This window comes from Pristiophorus japonicus, chromosome 3 (genome assembly GCF_044704955.1).
Source record: "Pristiophorus japonicus isolate sPriJap1 chromosome 3, sPriJap1.hap1, whole genome shotgun sequence".
NCBI classification, from domain to species: Eukaryota; Metazoa; Chordata; class Chondrichthyes; family Pristiophoridae; genus Pristiophorus; species Pristiophorus japonicus.
This window is the reverse complement of record NC_091979.1, coordinates 322,341,513-322,365,451: the sequence shown is the minus strand read 5'-3', so window position 1 is coordinate 322,365,451 and position 23,939 is coordinate 322,341,513. Positions and strand designations below refer to the sequence as shown.

General features: G+C 49.9%; 1 protein-coding gene and 1 long non-coding RNA gene across 9 annotated transcripts in view; one reads left to right on the top strand and one right to left on the bottom strand.

The window, feature by feature from the left end:
* LOC139260387 (poly [ADP-ribose] polymerase tankyrase-2) overlaps positions 1-8,957 on the bottom strand; it is a 77,937-nt gene extending 68,980 nt beyond the window's left edge. For all 7 annotated transcript variants that reach the window (XM_070876948.1, XM_070876950.1, XM_070876949.1 and 4 more), the window contains exon 1: positions 8,644-8,957. In XM_070876948.1, coding sequence (XP_070733049.1) covers positions 8,644-8,857 — 214 coding nt within the window. In that variant the 5' untranslated portion in view covers positions 8,858-8,957. The remainder of the gene's footprint in view (positions 1-8,643) is intronic.
* An 868-nt stretch (positions 8,958-9,825) lies between these two features.
* LOC139260386 (uncharacterized) overlaps positions 9,826-23,939 on the top strand; it is a 57,815-nt gene continuing 43,701 nt past the window's right edge. For both annotated transcript variants that reach the window (XR_011592790.1, XR_011592791.1), the window contains exon 1: positions 9,826-9,961. This is a non-coding gene — a long non-coding RNA (uncharacterized lncRNA). The remainder of the gene's footprint in view (positions 9,962-23,939) is intronic.

Sequence of the window (23,939 nt, the reverse complement as noted above, 5' to 3'; positions counted from 1 at the left end):
ATGGACCAAATTTCAGCACCAATTTGATTACATCATTGCTCTGGTCATCAAGATGCAACAGCAAACTGTTCACAGTGAATAGATGTGTTCCACAAATGCAGAGTTCTGTTGCATATTTCCAAATCTGATTGGCTTTCCAAGTATTTAAATGTCACACTACGTTTAGTTTCAAAGAAAGGCTCAATTGCAAGTGCTACATTGGCAATAGAATTTGCATAATTCTTTTGAAGCTGATCCGAGCTGCTATGAGATTGTTTGGTTTAGACTAATCACAGAATTCATTGCAGACAATTCATTGCCGTACCTTTTCATCTTTTGATGATACTCCAATTGCAGCATTTCCTAAATCTTTTATAGCAATATACTGGATGGTTGGTGTAGCAATTAAGCATTGAAGCAAGACTCGAGAGTATTTGTTGGCGTGAGGATTCCAACATCACGATTTAAAAGCTCTCCAAAGGCAGCTGGTGATTTGTGTGTAATTTAATAAGAACAGGAGTGAGTCGTTCAACTGTGGTGACCAGATGAGGGACAGCATTTATGATCATTGCATTTGTCAGCAGCGTAACACCCTTAAGATGTTTGCCTAGATTCCTGATCAGATCCCAACATCCTATTAAAAAGTGTGTTCATATTGTCCCTTTCCTATGTCGAGGCAAAGTATTTGCAAGCATCAATGCTAACAGATTTTTGAGGGAAGCTGAAGGAATTTCTATCCTTTTGAGTTCCAAGAAAATCTCTGGGGAACTGGACTTTGATACTGGAGCCTGGGACTCTTCAGTTCTATATTTTAAAGGATTTACTGACAAGAATTGAAGCCCATCAGGTGACAAATCCACAAGTAGCAATTTCTTCAAAAGAATCAGCAGAGTTCATTGTCTCAGTGTTAAGCATCTCTCTCTGCCATGTTCAAACTTATATACTCAGTGGTACTACAGGTTGAACCCCCCCTTATCCGAAATCCTCGGGGCCTGGCCTGTTCCAAATGAGGGATAGTTCCAGATAAGGGGAGGTCACATGTTTTCAGTGTGTGTGCACCTGATTGACTGTCTGACAGTCGTTCCAGCCAGTCAGTCAGTGTGGTGTCAGCGGGCCATTAGGCCCCCGAAGGTGCCAGCTGCGAAGTTGGGTAAATTTATTTTACATTGATATTTTGAGAGGATTTTGGGTAAATTTATTGTGCATCTTTAAGTGTAAATGGGCAAGGGTTTTTTTTTTTTACACTGATATTTCGAGGATATTGACCGGCCGCGTTGTGCGCATGAACCACCCGGCGGCCGGGAATGGTTCCAAATGAGGGGTGGTGCTGGCTAAGGGAGTCCCGGATAAGGGAGGTTCAACATGTACTAGTCTCCAAATGTGACAAGCTGAAAACACTATTCAAGCATATTTTAATCAATTCACTGTTAGCAATAATAGAAGGTCCAGTTTCACGAGGGATGCACAGGCATCCAAAGCAGTCTTTTGAACAGAAGTTGTTGCTGCCTGTTGGCTCAGCCTTAATGAACTTCTACATGTAGGTCAGCAACTTAGCCGAATTTGTAGGCTGGCTGATCTTCGATGGACTGTGTAGCTCAGGCTAAAAGGGTTACAGTTTTAAAAATCAAACTTAATCTCATTATCAAGTCCTTGATGTTGGCCTGCATTTCTAAAATATTTATACTGCATATATTGGTGCATTTTGTAGAATTGCAGTCTTATTCTGGGCTGAATGAAGTCCTTAGGAGAATATGTCTATAGCACAAAATAAGCGTGTTTTTATTATTTCAGTGTCAGTCTGGTGCTTAATAATGCTAAGCACGGATGGTCAAAACGCGGTGAAAAATTGGTCACAAACCTGCCGAAAATCCAGCCGTAAGTTTTAAAAATATTTAACTTTGCAAAAAAATTACGTTTAATTAGGGTGACATCCAAGTGATTTACAGCACATTAGCCCAATCTAGTAGCAACACTCTCTCTCTCAAAAGCTCAATTGTGCTATGTAGCATCTCCTGTAAAATCTTCTTTACCTTTTTCTTTGTCCTGGGTTATATGTAGCACTCTCCCTAAACACATATACTTCTCTCGTGAATAAATGTGACAACTGAATTCAAGTAGTTACTTCTTCACAAAGCTGGACAAACTATGCTTCAACTGCTGTCGTCTCCCCGAATTAGGGCCAAAACCTATAACAGTTTTGCTTCTCACTAGTGCTGGAGCATAAATTTCTCTGAATTATCCCAGAGAATCAACAAAAAAAAGTAACTTTATTTTCCAATACATTCACTGCTGTTGCGTGGATGTAAATAAGCAGGACTTGCAGTTAGCACTGTGTCTTTTCCCCAATATAAACATTGTCAACAACTGTGTCAGCAGTATGAGACTTAGGAACATGTGAAGAACAGCTTCCGGAGTGACTGGAGCACTTGGATTTTGTCATGTAACTTGCCCACACTAAACTGTCAGATAAGGTGTCAGTGGAAAGCCAGAGCCACATAGCTTTGCTCTTTCCTGCGAATACATTCTCACCCCGACCTTCACACCACCTCCAAACAAAGTCAGTCACCCAGCAATCCTCAACCAGGTACCATCATAGACACATTCCACTGGGTCAAGTGAGCGGCCCTATGCCAGGTGAGCTCTCCAGCATCACAATGCAGTTCAGGGAAAGAGACTTCTGAGGAGATAGAGGATGTCTCCGGAGAGGCCAGCTAGAAGGTGGCCACGGATTGGCGAGTCAGTAGAGTGTGATTTAACAGCTGTAGGCTTCAAGAGGTAACTGCCTCCTGATGGAGCATCAGAGGGGCGTTTAGACTTGAGATCTGTCAGCAATAACATGGTATTTTTGTGGGTATGACCTCAGAGTCTTCTGTAATTCTCAGCATCAACATTGCACAATGATAGAGCTGGGGAAACCAATCCAAGCGGTGGCTGCTGCATTGGGACATGCAGTAGGTCTCCTGGTAGGGGACAGTGAGGGAGCATTGGTGAAAGTCAGAATTCTGCTTGAGTTTTGAGTGACTGACTGGAGGGAATAGAAACATAGAAAATAGACGCAGGAGTAGGCCATTCGGCCCTTCGAGCCTGCAGCACCATTCAATAAGATCATGGCCGATCATTCCTTCAGTACCCCTTTCCTGCTTTCTCTCCATACCCCTTGATCCCCTTAACCGTAAGGGCCATATCTAACTCCCTCCTGAATATATCCAATGAACTGGCATCAACAACTCTCTGTGGCAGGTAATTCCACAGGTCAACAACTCGGAGTGAAGAAGTTACTCCTCATCTCAGTCCTAAATGGCCTACCCCTTATCCTAAGACTATGTCCCCTGGTTCTGGACTTCCCCAACATCAGGAACATTCTTCCCATATCTAACCTGTCCAGTCCCGTCAGAATCTTATATGTTTCTATGAGATCCCCTCTCATCCTTCTAAACACCAGTGAAAAAAGGCCCAGTTGATCCAGTCTCTCCTCATATGACAGCCCGGCCATCCCTGGAATCAGTCTGGTGAACCTTCGCTGCACTCCCTCAATAGCAAGAACGTCCTTCCTCAGACTAGACCACCAAAACTGAACACAGTATTCCAGGTGAGGCCTCACTAAGGCCCTGTACAACTGCAGTATGACCTCCCTGCTCCTATACTCAAATCCCCTAGCTATGAATGATGAACCATGACTTCCAGTCTTTTACTAAGACCTTGCAGGATCTGATGGTTATCATCATGCCAGCTAACGACTGGGGCTGGAGATTAAGATTACAATGGAATGACAGGTTATGCGGCCAAGTGTCTGCTACCATCACCTCTCCGGGCGGTGGCACCAGCCTGGGTACCAGCCATCAAACACCAGGCACAGTGCCACCTATACACAGCAGGCTGCACGAGGCAACTCTGCATCGCCCTCCTAGATTCAGGCAGCAGCAGCCCTGGCCCGGGAGCATGCAGCTGTCAACATGGACCGACCACTGGTCCTGGCCATCTTTCCACGACACCTCACCTTTTCAGTTCAGTTTACTGGAAGAGGCAGCAGCTGGTTGAAGGGTCCATCTAGGCACCGGTGCCAAGTGGAGGAATTTAATTTCCATCGCTACTACCTCCAATTTCTCCTCCTTTGTCAGGAAGAGGAGGAAGCTGCCTGGCTGGAAGATTGCAATCACCCATGTCACACTTGTTCAATGACTACCTTGTTTCTGAAGTGTTATTGTTGCTAAAGTTAAAATAATTGATTCAAAGAAGTTAAATCTTTATTTAAATTTGTCAAAGTTGTAACAATTGCTAAAGTTTGCATTAGTTTTAACATTTCTTGTAATAAACCAGTCTTTGACCCTACTTCTCATTGCAACCTCTGCAGGGGCATCCATTGGGCAAAAAGCTTACGCCACAAGCCGTGCTGAAACCCCCCCCGACCTGTTTTTTTTTTATTCGTTCCGGGATGTGGGCGTCGCTGGCAAGGCCAGCAATTATTGCCCATCACTAAGGTGGTGGTGAGCCGCCTTCCTCAACCGCTGCAGTCCTTGTGGTGAAGGTACTCCCACAATGCTGTTAGGGAGTTCCAGGATTTTGATCCAACGACAATGAAGGAACGGCGATATATTTCCAAGTCAGGATGGTGTGTAACTTGGAGGGGTACTTGCAGGTGATGGTGTTCCCATGCGCCTGCTTCCCTTGTCCTTCTACGTGGTAGAGGTCGAGGTTTGGGAGGTGCTGCCGAAGAAACCATGGCGAGTTGCTGCAGTGCATCTTATAGATGGTACACACTGCAGCCACGGTGCGTCGATGGTTGAGGGAGTGAATGTTAAAGATGGTGGATGGGGTGCCAATCAAGCGGGCGGCTTTGTCCTGGATAATGTTGAGCTTCGTGTGTTGTTGGAGCTGCACTCATCCAGGCAAGTGGAGAGCATTCTTCACTGGTGCCTTGTAGATGGGGAGTCAGGTGGTGAGACACTCGCGGCAGGATACCCAGCCTCTGCCCTGCTCTAGTTGCCACAGTATTTATGTGGCTAGTCCAGTTAGGTTTTCTGGTCAACGGTGACCCCCAGGATGTTGATGGTGGGGGTTTCGGCAATGGTAATGAGTTGACTATCAAGTGGAGGTGGTTAGACTCTTGTTTGTTGAAGATGGTCATTGCCTGGCACTTGTGTGGCGTGAATGTTACTTACTACTTATCAGCCGAAGCCTGAATGTTGTCCAGGTCTTGCTGTATGCGGGCATGGACTGCTTCATTTTCTGAGGGGATGCGAATGGAACTGAACACTGTGCAAACATCAGCGTGCATCCCCACTTCTGACCTTATGATGGAGGGAAGGTCATTGATGAAGCAGCTGAAGATAGCTGGGCCTAGGACACTACCCTAAGGAACCCCTGCAGCAATGTCCTGGGTTGGGATAATTAACCTCCAACAACCACAATCATCTTCTTTAACCAAGGTATGTCTCCAGCCAGTAGAGAGTTTCCCCCCCCCCCCGATTTCCATTGACTTCAAATTTAATCTTTAAGCAATGCCTCCTGTGGACGCTCCATGTCACTTTGCTCTGGCTCCTGCAGTCCGGTATCTTTTATGTCACTTGGCTTCTTCCCAGTTATGTCTAGATCCAGACCTTCTGTCATGGCATAGTTGTGCAGGCACAGCACACACAGACTATCCTCATTACCGTCTCTAAGGAGGACACCCCTAGACTGGTCCAAACACCTGAAGTGGCTCTCTGGCATCCGATGGTCCTGTTAACACCACCTGCCTGGTGGATGCATTTAACTGATATTCTCTCTTGGTAAGCCATCTTCATCAATTATCCATCCTTCTACTGGGCCTCAATCTCCATGCATGCGTGCGATGGACCGAGTTGCGCACAACGAATGTAGTGTGACAGACACTGTGCGTTCATGTGCAGGATGTACAGCCAGACATCACAGACTTTCCGAGCACTGAGGAAGTGATAGCCCTTTGTTTGTGTAGCTTTATGGGTTCTGAAGGGGATTGTTCCATCGATCGCCTCCAGAACTTTGGGGAAGCCAGAAATCCAGTAGCAACGTAATGCCCTCTGCCTTTCCTCTACTGCACACATTCCAAATCTGGTCCACTTCTCAGCCATATGGAAAATGGCATCAGTTACTTGCTGAATAAAGGTCCTCTGCCCCATGACTAATCCTGCACTTGTCTGGAAGGATCCAAATCTATAAAAGTTGAGTGTTGTCACCTACAATGAAGGCTCTGCTGCTTGTGGTCTGAGGCTTTAAGTCATCGCTGAGCATGTCGCAGAGTCGGCCAATGACCTCTTTTGTAAAGTGCAGCTCCTCATATCTCCTGGAAGGTCAGTCAAGGCCTATACACTCTCTAGGCAGGATAGTTGTGTATGAGGTACTGTCTCCACTGATGGTGCTTCACTTTCCAGGTGTCCTGTCTCTGGTTCGTTGCCTCCTGCATTAGAATACTAATCAGGAGTAGAGCCAGCAAAAGAGCCATTTTAATTTCTCCAATAAATGATGAGATGATGGCTAGGTGCAGCAGACTGCAGCTGTGCCTTCCCACCCACCTGTAATATCTCCCAGGCAACATGCAATACAGCAACAGGCACAATGAGCTCACTACACTGAGCAGCTGATCTATATGGATGTGGGGCCAGCTGCATAATAATTTATATATATATCTTCAACCATCTACACTTCCTTTACATTGACAAACTAGAGAATGAGTTAAATTCATCAATTCTGTCCATATACTAACAAGAAACAGTGATTTTTGAACCAGGTCAGGGTCTTTGTAGTGCACTACACACTGCCATGGTGAGAAGCACTGAAGGTTAGAAATCCCCCGTAATAATTTGCAACTCTTTGTAGAATTACAGAAGTGGAAGAATGTCCTGAAATGTCAAAATATTTCAAATGTTGTAATATTTAAGCAGCAAAAAATATATCCCAGTTGTCATTTGCAGAAGAATTGCTAATAAGCAAACTGCAAATACATAAAAAGAAAATGATGAGATGATGGCCAGGCGCAGCAGACTGTAGCTGCGCCTTCCCACCCACCTGTAATATCTCCCAGGCAACATGCAATACAGCAACAGGCACAATGAGCTCACTACACTGAGCAGCTGATCTATATGGATGTGGGGCCAGCTGCATAATAATTTATATATATATATATATAAAATTGTGCTTGGGTTAACCTAGCTCTGACAAGCCCGTGTGGTGGCTGGTGTGCAACGGCCACCCCACGGTAAAAGACTCCATCTTCCAGCCTTTAGTATGTAGTTCAGGACCTAGATTGTCAGGTCACTGAAACACTTGTGAACTCATCTATTGGTGTGGAAGAGGGTGTGGACACGGGGGACTGCCCAATACATTGTGCTGACAAACTCCGAACAAATCACGGCTATTGACATTGAGGGAACTGCCGAGAAGCTATGCCCCTTGTTCCAACACTGCACATTAGACAGTGTTTACATGTCTGCCGATCGCAATCCACGATATTTTGCAAAAGCAAGCAGTTTGCATCGTGGTTTTTCCCCCTTCTTTTTAAAATATAACACAGTTGAATAAACAAAAGCTTGTAAATAAATGAAATCGACTCCGGCAGCAGTAAACACCATGCCGGTAGATATGGATAGATATTTTTAAAGCAGTAAACACCAGATATATATGATATTTTTAGAAACTTTTGCATTCGCCAGCTGCAGTGGGAATGCACAAGAAACGCTGCAAGCTCTGCCGGACGCACCCGTGCAATCAAGGACTCGCTTCAAGAGGAGATTAAAAGGCAAAAGAAAATGGCACCTTCATGTCTGGGAGACCCAGCAGCAACCCAAACCCGGGCCCGCACCCCCCGGGGGGAGGGGGAGACCAGCATCAACCCGGGCCCGCACCCCCCGGGGGGGAGGGGGAGACCAGCATCAACCCGGGCCCGGGTCTACACATCCCGGGGGGAGGGGGGAACCAGCATCAACCCGGGCCCGGGTCTACACATCCCGGGGGGAGGGGGAGACCAGCATCAACCCGGGCCCGCACCCCCCGGGGGGGACCAGCATCAACCCGGGCCCGCACCCCCCGGGGGGGAGCAGCATCAACCCGGGCCCGCACCCCCCGGGGGGAGGGGGGGGACCAGCATCAACCCGGGCCCGCACCCCCCGGGGGGGACCAGCATCAACCCGGGCCCGCACCCCCGGGGGGGAGGGGGAGCAGCATCAACCCGGGCCCGCACCCCCCGGGGGGAGGGGGAGCAGCATCAACCCGGGCCCGCACCCCCGGGGGGGAGGGGGAGCAGCATCAACCCGGGCCCGCACCCCCCGGGGGGAGGGGGAGCAGCATCAACCCGGGCCCGCACCCCCCGGGGGGGACCAGCATCAACCCGGGCCCGCACCCCCCGGGGGGAGGGGGAGCAGCATCAACCCGGGCCCGCACCCCCCGGGGGGAGGGGGAGCAGCATCAACCCGGGCCCGCACCCCCCGGGGGGAGGGGGAGCAGCATCAACCCGGGCCCGCACCCCCCGGGGGGGACCAGCATCAACCCGGGCCCGCACCCCCCGGGGGGAGGGGGAGCAGCATCAACCCGGGCCCGCACCCCCCGGGGGGGGGGGGGGGGGGGAGGGGGAGACCAGCAGTCTGGGCCCGGGCCCCCCCGCCCCCGGGAGCGGGCAGTGTGCGGTAACTAACCACGGGTTATTTCCTTTACCTGCAGCAAAATGTAAGGGGGTGGATTTGCGACCTGCCGTGTCCCTGGCGTTAACATTGTCGGCCCTCACCAGCCTCTTCACCCGGGCCACGTCGCCGTGCCGGCAGCCCTCGAACAGCTCCCTGGCCGGGTCGTGGTGGTGGTCAAACACCGGGCTCGGCGACTGCTCCCGAGAACTCGAGCCCGCCGCCCCCGGGCACCGACGGGACGCCATTAACAAGGGCAGAGAAAAAGAAAAGAATCCACGAGCCGTCCGCCCGCCCGCCCGCGGCGCTGTGCCACAAGAAGCCGGGCCACGCGCACAGCGCGCCAAACCGCCAACAGGCGCCGCTCGAGCGCAGCCGCGTCGCCCCACTCTGTGGGCAGGCCCCGCCCCCTCCCCGCGCTCACAGCAAAAGCCCCGCCCCCTCCCCGCGATCACAGCAAAAGCCCCGCCCCCTCACCGCGCTCAGAGCAAAAGCCCTGCCCCAGCCCCGCGCTCACAGCAAAGCCCCAGCCCCAGCCCCGCCCCCTCCCCGCGCTCACAGCAAAAGCCCCGCCCCCTCATCGCGCTCAGAGCAAAGCCCCGCCCCCTCCCCGCGCTCACAGCCCCGCCCCCGCCCCCTCCCCGCGCTCACAGCAAAAGCCCCGCCCCCTCCCCGCGCTCACAACAAAAGCCCCGCCCCCTCCCCGCGCTCACAGCAAAAGCCCCGCCCCCGCCCCGCGCTCACAACAAAGCCCCCGCCCCCTCCCCGCGCTCACAACAAAAAGCCCCGCCCCCTCCCTGCGCTCACAACAAAGCCCCCGCCCCCTCCCCGCGCTCACAACAAAGCCCCCGCCCCCTCCCCGCGCTCACAGCAAAGCCCCTCCCCCTCCCTGCGCTCACAACAAAGCCCCAGCCCCGCCCCCTCCCCGCGCTCACAGCAAAGCCCCTCCCCCTCCCTGCGCTCACAACAAAGCCCCCGCCCCCTCCCCGCGCTCACAGCAAAGCCCCTCCCCCTCCCCGCGCTCACAGCAAAGCCCCAGCCCCTGCCCCGCCCACAACAAAGCCCCAGCCCCGCCCACAACAAAGCCCCACCCCCCTTCCCCGCCCACAACAAAGCCCCACCCCCTTCCCCGCCCACAACAAAGCCCCACCCCCCTGCCCCGCCCACAACAAAGCCCCACCCCCTGCCCCGCCCACAACAAAGCCCGGCCCGCCTCCCTCCCGCCCGGCCGCCAGCCCGCACGCTCTTGCCCATGTGCGTTAGTCTGTTCCAATGTGGGCCTCCGGGGTGGCGGGGGGAGTGCTCCCCACTTCAGCAGCGGCAAACAGCTGCAGTGTGACTCCTGCCACCAGGTAGACTCATTTATTGAAAGCTGCTATCGCTGTCTTGATGGAAAATGTTTGGCAACTTTCCTTTAATTTATGAAAAGGCCCGGCGTTTCTGTCAGACATTGACGTGCGGTAACTTGCCAGTGATGGTCCAAGAATCGGAGAACAGTGCAGTGCTGGTCTTTACTGGTTGGAGTTCAGAAGGATGAGGGGGGATCTTATAGAAACATTTAAAATAATGAAAGGGATAGACAGGATAGAGGCAGAGAGGTTGTTTCCACTGGTCGGGGAGACTAGAACTAGGGGGCACAGCCTCAAAATACAGGGGAGCCAATTTAAAACCGAGTTGAGAAGGAATTTCTTCTCCCAGAGGGTTGTGAATCTATGGAATTCTCTGCCCAAGGAAGCAGTTGAGGCTGGCTCATTGAATGTATTCAAGTCACAGATAGATAGATTTTTAACCAATAAGGGAATTAAGGGTTACGGGGAACGGGCGGGTAAGTGGAGCTGAGTCCACGGCCAGATCAGCCATGATCTTGTTGAATGGCGGAGCAGGCTCGAGGGGCTAGATGGTCTACTCCTGTTCCTAATTCTTATGTTCTTAAGTTCTTATAGAAGGAAGCCATTTGCCCCGAGTCTGGGGGGGCGCTTCCGAAAAACGATCCCGTTAGTCCCACTCCCCCGCTCTTTCCCCATATCCCTGCAATTTATTTCTCCTTCCAAGTATTTTATCCGATTCACTTTTGAAAGCTACCATTGATTCTGTACCCACCACCCTATCAGGCACCGCATCGGTTGTAATTTACCAAAATTCCATGGATTCTGGGGAGGTCCCAGTGGATTGGAAAACTGCAAATATAACGCCTCTATTTAATAAAGGAGGCAGACAAAATGCAGGAAACTATAAACCAGTTAGCCTAACATCTGTGCTTGGGGAAAATGCTGGAGTCCATTATTAAAGAAGCAGTAGCAGGACGTTTAGAAAAGCAAAATTCGGTCAGGCAGAGTCAGCGTGGATTTATGAAGGGGAAGTCATGTTTGACAAATTTGCTGGAGTTCTTTGAGGATGTAACTAACAGGGTGGATAAAGGGGAACCAGTGGATGTGGTGTATTTGGACTTCCAGAAGGCATTTGACAAGGTGCCACATAAAAGGTTGCTGCACAAGATAAAAGTTCATGGGGTTGGGGCTAATATATTAGCATGGATAGAGGATTGGCTAACTAACAGAAAACAGAGTCGGGATAAATGGTTCATTCTCCGGTTGGCAATCAGTAACTAGTGGTGAGCCGCAGGGATCAGTGCTGGGACCCCAATTATTTACAATCTAAATTAACGACTTGGAAGAAGGGACTGAGTGTAACATAGCCATGTTTGCTGACGATACAAAGATGGGAGGAAAAGCAATGTGTGAGGAAGACACAAAAAGAACATAAGAAAATAAGAAATAAGGCCTACTCCTGTTCCTATCAGTAGAAACATCCTCTCTGCATCCACCTTGACTAGAATTAGGGGGCGTAACCTTAGAATAAGGGGCCACCCATTTGAAACTGAGATGAGGAGGAATTTTGTCTCTCAGGGTTGTAAATCTGTGGAATTTGCTGCCTCGGAGAGCTGTGGAAGCTGAGGCATTGAATAAATTTAAGACAGAGATAGACAGTTTCTTAACCGATAAGGAGTTATGGGGAGCGGGCAGGGAAGTGGACCTGAGTCCATGACCGGATCAGCAGTGATCATATTAAATGGCGGAGCAGGCGCGAGGGGCCGTCTGGCCTACTCCTCCTATTTCTTATGTTCTCATGAGTGGGACTTGAATCTACAACCTTCTGACTCAGAGGCGAGTGCTATCCACTGAGCCACAGCTGACATTAGGATGCCGAGAGGGGCACAGAGGGAATCTGTAGGCTTATCTAAGAGGGAGTTAAACCTGAGAAAACAGCAGGAGAGTAGGAAGGTTGAAGAGTAATGAAGGATTTGGGTATTGATTTGGGAGGGCAGTGTATCCGAGAGAGGAGAGATGAAAGGAGGCATGATGACAGGAGAGAGCAGTCAAGAAGGGAGAGCGAGGAAAGGAAAAGGTGGTAGAAAACGTGGATAGAAGTGATACGGCTCAGGTCCGGAACGGTAGCCAATGTGCGCATGTGAATGGACACGGAAAAACTCAGGTTTGGTACATCGCTGCAGGACCTGAAATGTGAATTCTGCTTTCTCTCCACAGATGCTGCCTGATCTGCTGAGATTGCCAGCATTTTCTGTTTTTATTCTGGACTTCCTCTGGGCTTTTTCCTAGGCCCAACCATCTTCAGCTGCTTCATCAATGACCTTCCCTCCATCATAAGTGGAAGGGGGAGGGTCCAGGTGTTGTGGTACACGTAGGTACCAATGACATAGGTAGGACTAAGAAAGAGGTTCTGCTGAGAGTTTCAACAGCTAGGGACGAAATTGAAAAACAGAACCACAAAGGTAATAATCTCTGCATTATTACCTGAGCCACGAGCAAATTGGCATAGGGTCAATAGAATCAGGGAGATGACTGTGTGGCTCAGAGATGGTGTGGGAGACGTGGGTTTCAATTCATGGGGCACTGGCACCAATACTCGGGAAAGAGAGCTGTTCCGTGGGGACGGACTACACCTGATCTATGCAGGGACCAGTGTTCTAGCGAACCGAATAACTCTGGAGATAGACAGGGCTTTAAACTAAATAAAGGGGGACGGTGGGAGGAAGGTCGCAGTGGAGAAAAATCTAGAATGCGAAAGAGAAAAGAAAAGGAAGCAATGCAGGAAAGTGTTAAGGATAACCAGATTATGTCAGGAAGGGACAGAGCATACAAACAAAAGAGTGCACTAAAATAGTGTCCCGGTTTAAAAAAAATAGCAAGAAGACAAATAGGGCTATAGTACAAAATAATGTTAAGATGTCTAATGTTAAAAAGACAAATCTAAAAGCATTGTATCTGAATGCACAAGACGAATTAACAGCACAAATAGATGTAAATAGATACGATATAGTTGCAATTACGAAGATATGGTTGCAGGGTGACCAGGATTGGGAACTGAATATCCAAGGATATTCGATATTTAGGAAGGACAGGCAAAAAGGTAAAGGGGGTGGAGTGGCGTTGTTTGTAAAGGATGAAATCAGAGCAATAGTGAGAAAGGATATTGGCTCAGAAAATCAAGATGTAGAATCAGTCTGGGTGGAGTTAAGGAGCATCAAAGGGCAGAAAACATGGGTAGGAGTTGTCTACAGGCCTCCAAATACTAGTGGTAATGTAGGGGACGGCATCAAACAAGAAATTAGCGATGCATGTAACAAGGGTACTTCAGTAATCGTAGTAATAATGCTGTGGAAGATGAATTCCTGGAGTGTGTACGAGATGTTTTTTTAGACCAGTACGTTGAGGAGCCTACTCAGGAACAAGCTATCCTAGATTGGGTATTGAGCAATGATAAGGGGCTAATTAACAGTCTTGTTGTGTGGGGTCCTTTAGGGAAGAGTGACCATAACATGATTGAATTCTTTATTAAGATGGAAAGTGAAGTAGTCCAATCCGAAACTAGGGTCCTAAATCTAAACAAAGGAAACTACGAAGGTATGAGGAATGAATTGGCTATGATAGATTGAGAAGATTCATTAAAAGGCAAGACGGTGGATGGGCAATGGCTAACATTTAAGGAATGTGTGCATGAATTGCAACAGTTATACATTCCTTTTTGGCGTAAAAACACAAAAGGAAAAGTGGCCCAATCATGGCTAACAAAAGAAATTAAGGATAGTATTAAATCCAAAGAGGAGTTATACAATGTTGCCAGAAAAAGTAGTAAGCCTGAGGATTGGGAGCAGTTTAAAATTCAGCAAAAAAGGACCAAGAGATTGATTGAGAGGGGAAAAATAGAGTATGAGAGTAAACTTGCAAGGAACATAAAAAATGACTGCAAAAGTTTCTACAAGTACGTAAAAAGAAAAAAATTAGTGAAGGCAAATGTAAGTCTTTTGCAGACAGAAACGGGAGAATTTATAATGGGGAACAAGGAAATGACAGAGCATTTAAATAAATGCTTTGGTTCTGTCTTCATGGAAGAGGACACAAATAACTTCCCAGAAATGCTAGGGAACCAAGGGTCTAGTGAGCAAGAGGAATTAAAGGAAATTATTATTAGTAAGAAAATAATGCTGGAGAAACTAATGGGACTGAAGGCTGATAAATCCCCAGGGCCTGATGATCTGCATCCCAGAGTACTAAAAGAGGTAGCCATGGAAATAGTGGATGCATTGGTTGTCATCTTCCAAAACTCTATAGATTATGGAACAGTTCCTGCAGATTGGAGGGTGGCAAATGTAACCCCACTATTTTAAAAAAGGAGGGAGAGAGAAAACGGGGAACTACAGAGCGGTTAGCCTGACATCAGTAGTAGGGAAAATGCTAGTCTATTATAAAGGATGTGATAACTGCACACTGAGATAATATCAACGGGATTAGACAAAGTCAATAGGGATTTATGAAAGGAAAATCATGTTTGACAAACCTACTGGAGTTTTTTGAGGATGTAACTGATAGAATAGATAAGGGAGAACCAATGGATGCAGTGTATTTGGCCTTTGATAAAGTCATACATAAGAGGTTAGTGTGCAAAATTAAAGCACATAGGATTGGGGGTAATGTATTGGCATGGATTGAAAATTGGTTAACTGACAGGAAACAGAGAGTAGGAATAAACGGGTCTTTTTCGGGGTGGTGGGCAGTGACTAGTGGAGTACCACAGTGCTCAGTGCTTGGGCCCCAGCTATTCACAATATATATGAATGATTTGGATGAGGGAACCAAATGTAATATTTTCAAGTTTGCTGACGACACAAAACTAGGTGGGATTGTGAGTTGTGAGGAGGATGCAAAGATGCTGCAAGGCGATTTAGATAGGTTAAGTGAGAGGGTAAACACATGGCTGATGCAGTATAATGTGGATAAACGTGAAGTTACCCACTTTGGTAGGAAAAATATAAAAGACAAAAAGTATTATTTAAATGGTGATAACTTAGAAAATGTCGATGTACAAAGGGACCTGGGTGTCCTTGTACACCAGTCATTGAAAGCAAACATGCCGGTGCAGTCAGCAGTTAGAAAGGCAAATGGTATCTTGGCCTTCGTTGCAAGAGGATTTGAGTACAGGAGCAAGGATGTCTTACTACAGTTATACAGGGCCTTGGTGAGACCGCACCTGGAGTATTGTGTGCAGTTTTGGTCTCCTTACCTAAGAAAGTATATACTTGCCATAGAGGGAGTGCAGCGAAGATTCACCAGACTGATTCCTGAGATGGCAGGACTGTCGTATGAGGAGAGATTGGGTTGACTAGGCCTGTATTCACTAGAGTTTAGAAGAATGAGCGGGGATCTCATTGAAACATATAAAATTTTGAAGGGGTTCGACAGACTGGACACGGGGAGGATGTTTCCTCTGGCTGGGATGTCTAGAACAAGGGGTCACAAGGTAGGAAATTTAGGACTGAGATTGTTATGTATGTAAACTTGTATATACCTTGTACAGCTACCAGAAGGCTCATTCCCTGGAGTCCCAAGGGATCCCATAATCCCTTGGCAGCACAGGTACTTAAGACTTTTGAAAAATTGTGGTGCAGCAAGGCCTCAAGGCCAGTCTTGACTCCCATTCGCACGAAACTGAGAACTTGCACAAAGGAACTGATTCCCGTAATCGACAGTGCTACTGTAAAGGTCTCCTACGATGGAGCGGTGCACAAGCTACCACTCTGGGTGGTAACGGGTGATGGTCCCACGCTGCTCGGCAGGAGCTGGCTGGGAAAGATACGCTGAAAATGGGATGACGTCCGAGCGCTCTCACCCGCTGACGACACTTCGTGTGCCCAGGTCTTAAACAAGTTCCCTTCGCTGTTCAAACCAGGCATCGGGAAGTTCCAAGGAGCAAAAGTGCAGATCCACCTTATTCCGGGGCGTGACCCATCCATCACAAGGCGAGAGCAGCTCTGTACATGATGAGAGAAAGAGGAGAGATCGAGCTGGACCGGCTGCAACGAGAGGGCATCATTTCGCCGATCGAATTCAATGAGTGGGCCAGTCCAATTGTTCCCGTCCTCAAGAGAGACGGCACCGTCAGAATCTGTGGTGATTTACAAAGTAACTATCAATCGTTTCTCCCTGCAGGATCAATACCCACTACCAAAGACTGACGACCTTTTTGCTACGCTGGTGGGAGGAAAGACGTTCATGGAGCTGGACTTGACCTCGGCCTACATGACGCAGGAGCTGGAGGAATCATCAAAGGGCCTCACCTGCATCAACACGCACAAAGGTCTCTTCATTTATAACAGATGCCCGTTTGGAATTCGATTAGCCGCGGCGATATTCCAGAGAAACATGGAAAGCTTATTGAAGTCGGTCCCGCGCACGGTGGCCTTCCAGGACGACATCTTGGTTACAGGTCAGGACACAGTCGAGTATCTGCAGAACCTAGAGGAGGTTCTTAGTCGACTCAACCGCATGGGGCTCAGGTTGAAATGCTCGAAGTGGAGTTCCTGGGGAGAAGAATTGCGGCGGACAGCATCAGGCCCACCAGTTCGAAGACGGAGGCAATCGAGAACGCACCGATGCCACAGAACGTGATGGAGCTGCGTTAGTTTCTCGGACTCCTGAACTACTTTGGTAACTTCTTACCGGGTCTCAGCACACTGTTAGAACCATTGCACACCTTACTGCGTAAAGGAGATGAATGGGTATGGGGCAAAAGCCAAGAAAATGCCTTTGTAAAAGCGAGAAAATTGTTATGCTCAAACAAATTGCTTGTGTTGTATGATCCATGTAAGCGTTTGGTACTAGCATGTGATGCGTCGTCATACGGTGTCGGGTGTGTATTGCAACAAGCTAATGAATCTGGGAAATTGCAACTGGTGGCTTATGCATCCAGGAGTCAGCCTAAGGCTGAGAGAGCCTACAGCATGATTGAAAAAGAAGCGTTAGCATGTGTCTATGGGGTAAAGAAAATGCATCCCTGTTTTCCGAGAGTAAAGGGATAAATACCAACGCATCGGCCCGCATCCAGAGATGGGCGCTCACGTTGTCTGCAGACAACTACCCCATCTGCCACAGGCCAGGCACAGAAAACTGTGCCGATGCTCTCAGTAGGCTGCCATTGCCCACCACGGGGGTGGAAATGGTGCAACCCGCAGATTTAGTCATGGTTATGGAAGCATTTGAGAGTGAGCAATCACCTGTCTCAGCCCGACAGATTAAAATCTGGACAAGCCAGGACTCCTTACTGTCCCTCGTAAAAAATTGTGTGCTTCAGTGTCCCAGTGGAAATGCAGGAAAGATAAAGCTGTACCAGCGGCACAAAGATGAAATGTCTATACAGGCAGACTGACTTCTGTGGGGCAATCGGGTAGTGGTCCCCAAGAAGGGCAGAGTCACTTTCATCAGTGACCTCCACAGTACCCACCCAGGCATTGTAATGATGAAAGCGATAGCCAGATCCCACGTGTGGTGGCCCGGTATCGATGCGGACTTAGAGTCCTGCATTCACAGATGTCAAACATGCTCGCAGTTAAGCAATGCCCCCAGGGAAGTGCCACTAAGTTTATGGTCTTGGCCCTCCAAACCGTGGTCCAGGGTCCATGTTGACTATGCAGGCCCGTTTTTGGGTAAAATGTTCCTAGTGGTTGTAGATGCGTACTCCAAATGGATTGAATGTGAGATAATGTCGGCAAGCACGTCCGCTGCCACCACTGAAAACCTGCGGGCCATGTTTGCCACGCACGGACTACCTGATGTCCTTGTGAGCGACAACGGGCCATGTTTTACCAGTGCCAAGTTCAAAGTTCATGACCCGTAACGGGATCAGACATGTCACCTCTGCCCCGTTCAAACCAGCATCCAATGGTCAGGCAGAGAGAGCAGCGCAAACTATCAAGCAGGACTTGAAGCGGGTAATTGAAGGCTCACTGCAAACTGCCTATCTCTAGTTCTGCTTAGCTACCGCACGAGACCCCACTCGCTCACTGGGATTCCACCTGTTGAACTGCTCATGAAAAGGGCACTTAAGACAAGACTCTCGTTAGTTCACCCTGATCTACATGAACAGGTAGAGAGCAGGCGGCTTCAGCAAATTATATATCATGATAGCGCTAATGTGTCACGCGAAATTGAAATCAATGATCCTGTATTTGCATTGAATTATGGACAAGGTCCCAAGTGGTTTCCCGGCACTGTTGTGGCCAAAGAGGGGAGCAGGGTGTTTCGGGTCAAACTATCAAATGGACTCATTCACCGGAAACACTTGGACCAAATCAAACTCAGATTCACAGACTACCCTGAGCAACCAACTTTGGACCCTACCTTCTTTGATCCCCCAACATACACACCAGTGGCAACCGGCACCACAGTTGACCACGAAGCAGAACCCATCGCCCGCAGCAGCCCAGCAGGACATAAGAACATAAGAATTAGGAACAGGAGTAGGCCATCTAGCCCCTCGATCCTGCTCCGCCATTCAACAAGATCATGGCTGATCTGTCCGTGGACTCAGCTCCACTTACCTGCCCGCTCCCCATAACCCTTAATTCCCTTATTGGTTAAAAATCTATCTATCTGTGATTTGAATACATTCAATGAGCTAGCCTCAACTGCTTCCTTGGGCAGAGAATTCCACAGATTCACAACCCTCTGGGAGAAGAAATTCCTTCTCAACTCGGTTTTAAATTGGCTCCCCTGGAGTCTCAAGGGATCCTACAATCCCTTGGGAGCACAGGTACTTAGGGAGGCCTCACAGGCTGAAGAGGCACTCTGGAGACTAAGGTCACATTTTACTTTGAGCTCACGGTATCCAGTCAGACTCTTTATTGATATATAACAGAGATGAGGAGAAATTTTTTCATTCAGAAGGTGGAATTTTCTACCACAGAAGGCTGTGGAGGCCAAGTCACTGAATATATTTAAGAAGGAGATAGATAGATTTCTAGACACAAAAGGCATTAAAGGGTATGAGGAAAAAGCGCGAATATGGTGTTGAGATAGAGGATCAGCCATGATCATATTGAATGGCAGTGCAGGCTCGAAGGGCCGAATGGCCTACTACTACTCCGATTTTCCATAAGGTCAGAAGTGGGGATGTTCGCTGATGATTGCACAGTGTTCAGTTCCTTTCGCAACTCCTCAGAAAATGAAGCAGTCCATGCCCACATGGAACGAGGCCTGGAAAACATTCAGGCTTGGGCTGATGAGTGGCAAGTAGCATTTGCGCATCACAAGTGCCAGGCAATGTCAATCTCCAACAAGTGAGATTCTAACCACCTCCCTTTGACATTCAACGGCACTACCATTGCCGAATCCCCCACCATCAACAGCCGGGGGGGGATCATCATTGACCAGAAACTTAACTGGACCAACCATATAAATACTGTGGCAACAAGAGCGGGACAGAGGCTGGGTATCCTGCAGTAAGTGTCTCACCTCCTGACTCCCCATGCCTTTCCACCATCTACAAGGCACAAGTCAGGAGTGTGATGGAATACTCTCCAGGAGTGCAGCTCCAACAACACTCAAGAAGCTCTGCCCCATCCAGGACAAAGCAGCCCGCTTGATTGGCACCCCATCCACCACCTTCAACATTCATTCCCTCCTCTGGGAGTACCTTGATCACACGGACTGCAGTGTTTAAGAAAGTGGCTCGCCATCACCTTCCTAAGGGCAATAAATGCTGGCCTTGCAAGTGACGCCCACAACCCAGAACAAATTAAAAAAATGTAGTAATTAATGGGATACATATTTCCTGGTAGCATAGAATACGTTGAAGATAGTATTAGGGTCAAAGTCAGAGGTCCTAAGGAGGGACTAATCTGATTTAAACAGGATGGACCTGGCATGGAGCATCAATGAACCGCTGTCCAAATTCAGAGACTGGTGTAGCAGGCGAGTGAACTCCAGATACTATTTGAAAGGTAGAGAGTTAGAGGATGGAGGTTGTTGCCGGAGGAATGAGGTGGAGAAAGATGCTGGCGAAATTGACGCAAGTTGCAGGTCACCGGAGATCGAAGGTGGCAGAGAAAAATGTAAAACCTGAAGCCAGCGACCAGCAAAGCTGAAAAATCAGTAGAACGTGTCACCAGACAGCAACCAAAACAGCAGCTGCTAGCCAGAAGCCAAGAAAGCAGGGGGAAAAAAAACAGTCGAACCAGTTCAGCAGAGAGACAGCTGCAGTTTTAAAGTTATTTAAAAAAATCTTTATGTAGCTGAATTGGAGATACAGCAGTAGTTTTTTTTTTAGTGTCGTCCAGTGCAGAAACATAGTGGTGTAATCCAGCGTAGTTCAAAGCAGAAACGTAGTCAAGATGTCCAGAGAAGACCAGAAGATCGGAAACCAATTTGAGAAAAGAGTTCAGCAGCATAAGACTTGAAGTGACTGAATAGCAGAGCAGAGTCACAACAACTGAGTCAAACAGTGTAGTCAGTAGAGCAGTGTAGTCAGTAGAGCAGCATAGTCCTGTTCGCAGAGGAATCCAGGTGATGGAAGTCAAATTGCAGCAGAGTTAAATAAGTATCCCATTGGATGGATACTAAAGACTACCAACAGCCATTGGCCATTAGTCGTTATCTTGGGAAGAGGGAAAAACCCATCATACTAGAAATCTACAATCACACCACTTCCATTATTTTACTACTAATCTCTTTGACCCGATTGGCAGCATCAGCTGGAGGCAGTAACAAGATCCCAAGTTATAAGGCCTGAAATCAAACCTCTCATAATTCTTACTTTCCTAGCTACAAAATACTCTTTATTTTTGTTATACTAATAGCTTCCAACAGAGGAGGCTGCTCCCTTATAAAATGAACATTCAGGGGCCAAAGTTACCCCTTTCAATAAGGCCTCAGACCGGCAGAAAGCGACACCCACGGGGTGACACGGAATTGGCGCCGACACTCTGTGGACGGGCCGCCATTTTTAAAATTGCCCTTCCTCAGGAGTGGAGCGGTGTTCGGGACCGCTCCACCTGTTTTCCCGCCACTGCATGCACGCGCCAACCCCTTACTGTCTGGCAGAGACCCCTCGCGGAATTGCTCCTTACCCGAAATTGCCCACGGGTGCAGCCCCGCCACCGACTGGTGCTCCCGACAGTGTTTGCTGTTCGCGCGCGCTCTCTGTGAAATGGCGGCATGGCCGCCCTTAAAGGGGAGGGCACACTGCCGCAGCCGCCACGTTATATTTTTTTTTTGTTGGCCAACTGCCAGGTTGGCCTGACAATTATGCCCCCGGATTTGGCCGGGCAGCCTGGCTCCCCCTCTTGGGTGCCAGGCCATTGGCCCAGCCGAAACACTCCCTGGTGGCCCAGTGGGCTCTCCCCTTTAATTGAAGTGGGGCGATGTTGTGACGCACCAGCGCGATGACTGACAGCTGCGGACACTCCCGTCCCGCCCTCACTTCCGCCCTGCTAGTGACGGCCACTCCACTCTGCTCCCACTTCCGCCCCATGATGACCTACTGGAAAAAAATTCCCAAGGAACTGACTTGATGTGGTGGCCAGAACACTTCAAAAACACTAGGTGTGCCCCATTTCCGCAGGAGAACAATTTCTGCCCTTAAGAATGACCAGTTTTAAACAAGTACACCACAGAAACTATAGTAAATTCAGGTCACTCCAACATGTATAATATCATCAACTGTGTAATTATAGGGGTAATATTCTGACTTTGTGCTCCCAGACAGGAGTCTCACACGCTGGGAGCACATATCAACAATTGTAGATACACTGTGCTTGATTTGCTGACCATTTAATATTCAGGAATGTGATTTCTTGCTTTGCAGTGGCTGTTGATTGTTCATTGTTTGCTTCTTGGATGAATGGAATTTTATTTTATAAAAAGGCAGGAATTGATTTTAAGAGATAATGAGAGCAATTTCAACCTCCCAGGGTGGGTGGGGTAGGAGGCGGGCGGGGGGGGGGTTAAAAATAAAAACCTGACCCCAAGCTGTCCACATCTGATTTTAACGATGGCGATCGGCCGACCCCCATTCGACTCCTCCACCCCTTGCGATGCTTGATTCCCTATCCCCACCATGACCGATTTTCACCCCCGCCCCCAATGTCCGATTTCCTCCCCCCCCTCCCGCCATCCCGTGATGTCCGATTCCCCCGCAGTGTCCGGTTCCCCCCCCCCGATGTCCGATTCCCCCCCCCCCCCGCAATGTCCGATTTCCAGACCCTGTGATGTCTGATTTCCACCCCCCCTCGATGTCTGATTTTCCCCCCCCCGATGTCCGATTTCCCCCCCCCACTCGATGTCCGATTTCCCCCCCCCCCGATGTCCGATTTCCCCCCCCGATGTCCGATTTCCCCCCCCCCGATGTCCGATTTCCCCCCCCCCCCCCGATGTCCGATTTCCCCCCCCGATGTCCGATTTTCCCCCCCCCCCCGATGTCCGATTTCCCCCCCCGATGTCCGATTTCCCCCCCCGATGTCCGATTTCCCCCCCCGATGTCCGATTTCCCCTCCCCCCCGATGTCCAATTTATCCCCCCACTCAATGTCAGATTTCCCCCCCCCGATGTCCAATTTATCCCCCACTCGATGTCCAATTTATCCCCCCCGATGTCCGATTTCCCCCCACTCGATGTCCGATTTCCCCCCCCCCCGATGTCCGATTTTCCCCCCCACTCGATGTCCGATTTCCCCCCCCCCCCCGATGTCTGATTTCCCCCCCCACTCGATGTCAGATTCCCCCCCCCCGATGTCTGATTTTCCCCCCCACTCGATGTCCGATTTCCCCCCCCCCGATGTCCGATTTCCCCCCCCACTCGATGTCAGATTTCCCCCCCCCCCCGATGTCCGATTTCCCCCCCCCGATGTCCGATTTCCCCCCCCCCGATGTCCGATTTCCCCCCCCCGATGTCCGATTTCCCCCCCACTCGATGTCCAATTTATCCCCCCCGATGTCCGATTTCCCCCCCCCCGATGTCCGATTTCCCCCCCCCCCCGATGTCCGATTTCCCCCCCACTCGATGTCCAATTTCCCCCCCCCGATGTCCGATTTCCCCCCCCCCGATGTCCGATTTCCCCCCCCCCCCCGATGTCCGATTTCCCCCCCACGATGTCCGATTTCCCCCCCACTCGATGTCCGATTCCCCCCCCCCCCGATGTCCGATTTCCCCCCCCCCCCGGATGTCCGATTTCCCCCCCACTCGATGTCCGATTTCCCCCCCACTCGATGTCCGATTTCCCCCCCCACCGATGTCCGATTTCCCCCCCCCCACGATGTCTGATTTCCCCCCCACTCGATGTCCGATTTCCCCCCCCCCACTCGATGTCCGATTCCCCCCCCCCACTCGATGTCCGATTTCCCCCCCCCACTCGATGTCCGATTTCCCCCCCCCCCACTCGATGTCCGATTTCCCCCCCCCCACTCGATGTCCGATTTCCCCCCCCCACTCGATGTCCGATTTCCCCCCCCCCACGATGTCCGATTTCCCCCCCCCCACTCGATGTCCGATTTCCCCCCCCCCACTCGATGTCCGATTCCCCCCCCCCACTCGATGTCCGATTTCCCCCCCCCCACTCGATGTCCGATTTTCCCCCCCCCCCACTCGATGTCCGATTTCCCCCCCCCCCCACTCGATGTCCGATTTCCCCCCCCCACTCGATGTCCGATTTTCCCCCCCCCCACTCGATGTCCGATTTCCCCCCCCCCCACTCGATGTCCGATTTCCCCCCCCCACTCGATGTCCGATTACCCCCCCCATGATGTCCGATTTCCCCCCCACTCGATGTCCGATTTCCCCCCCCCCACTCGATGTCCGATTTCCCCCCCCACTCGATGTCCGATTTCCCCCCCCCACTCGATGTCCGATTTCCCCCCCCACTCGATGTCCGATTTCCCCCCCCCCCACTCGATGTCCAATTTCCCTCCCCCCCACTCGATGTCCGATTACCCCCCCCCACTCGATGTCCGATTTCCCCCCCCCACTCGATGTCCGATTTCCCCCC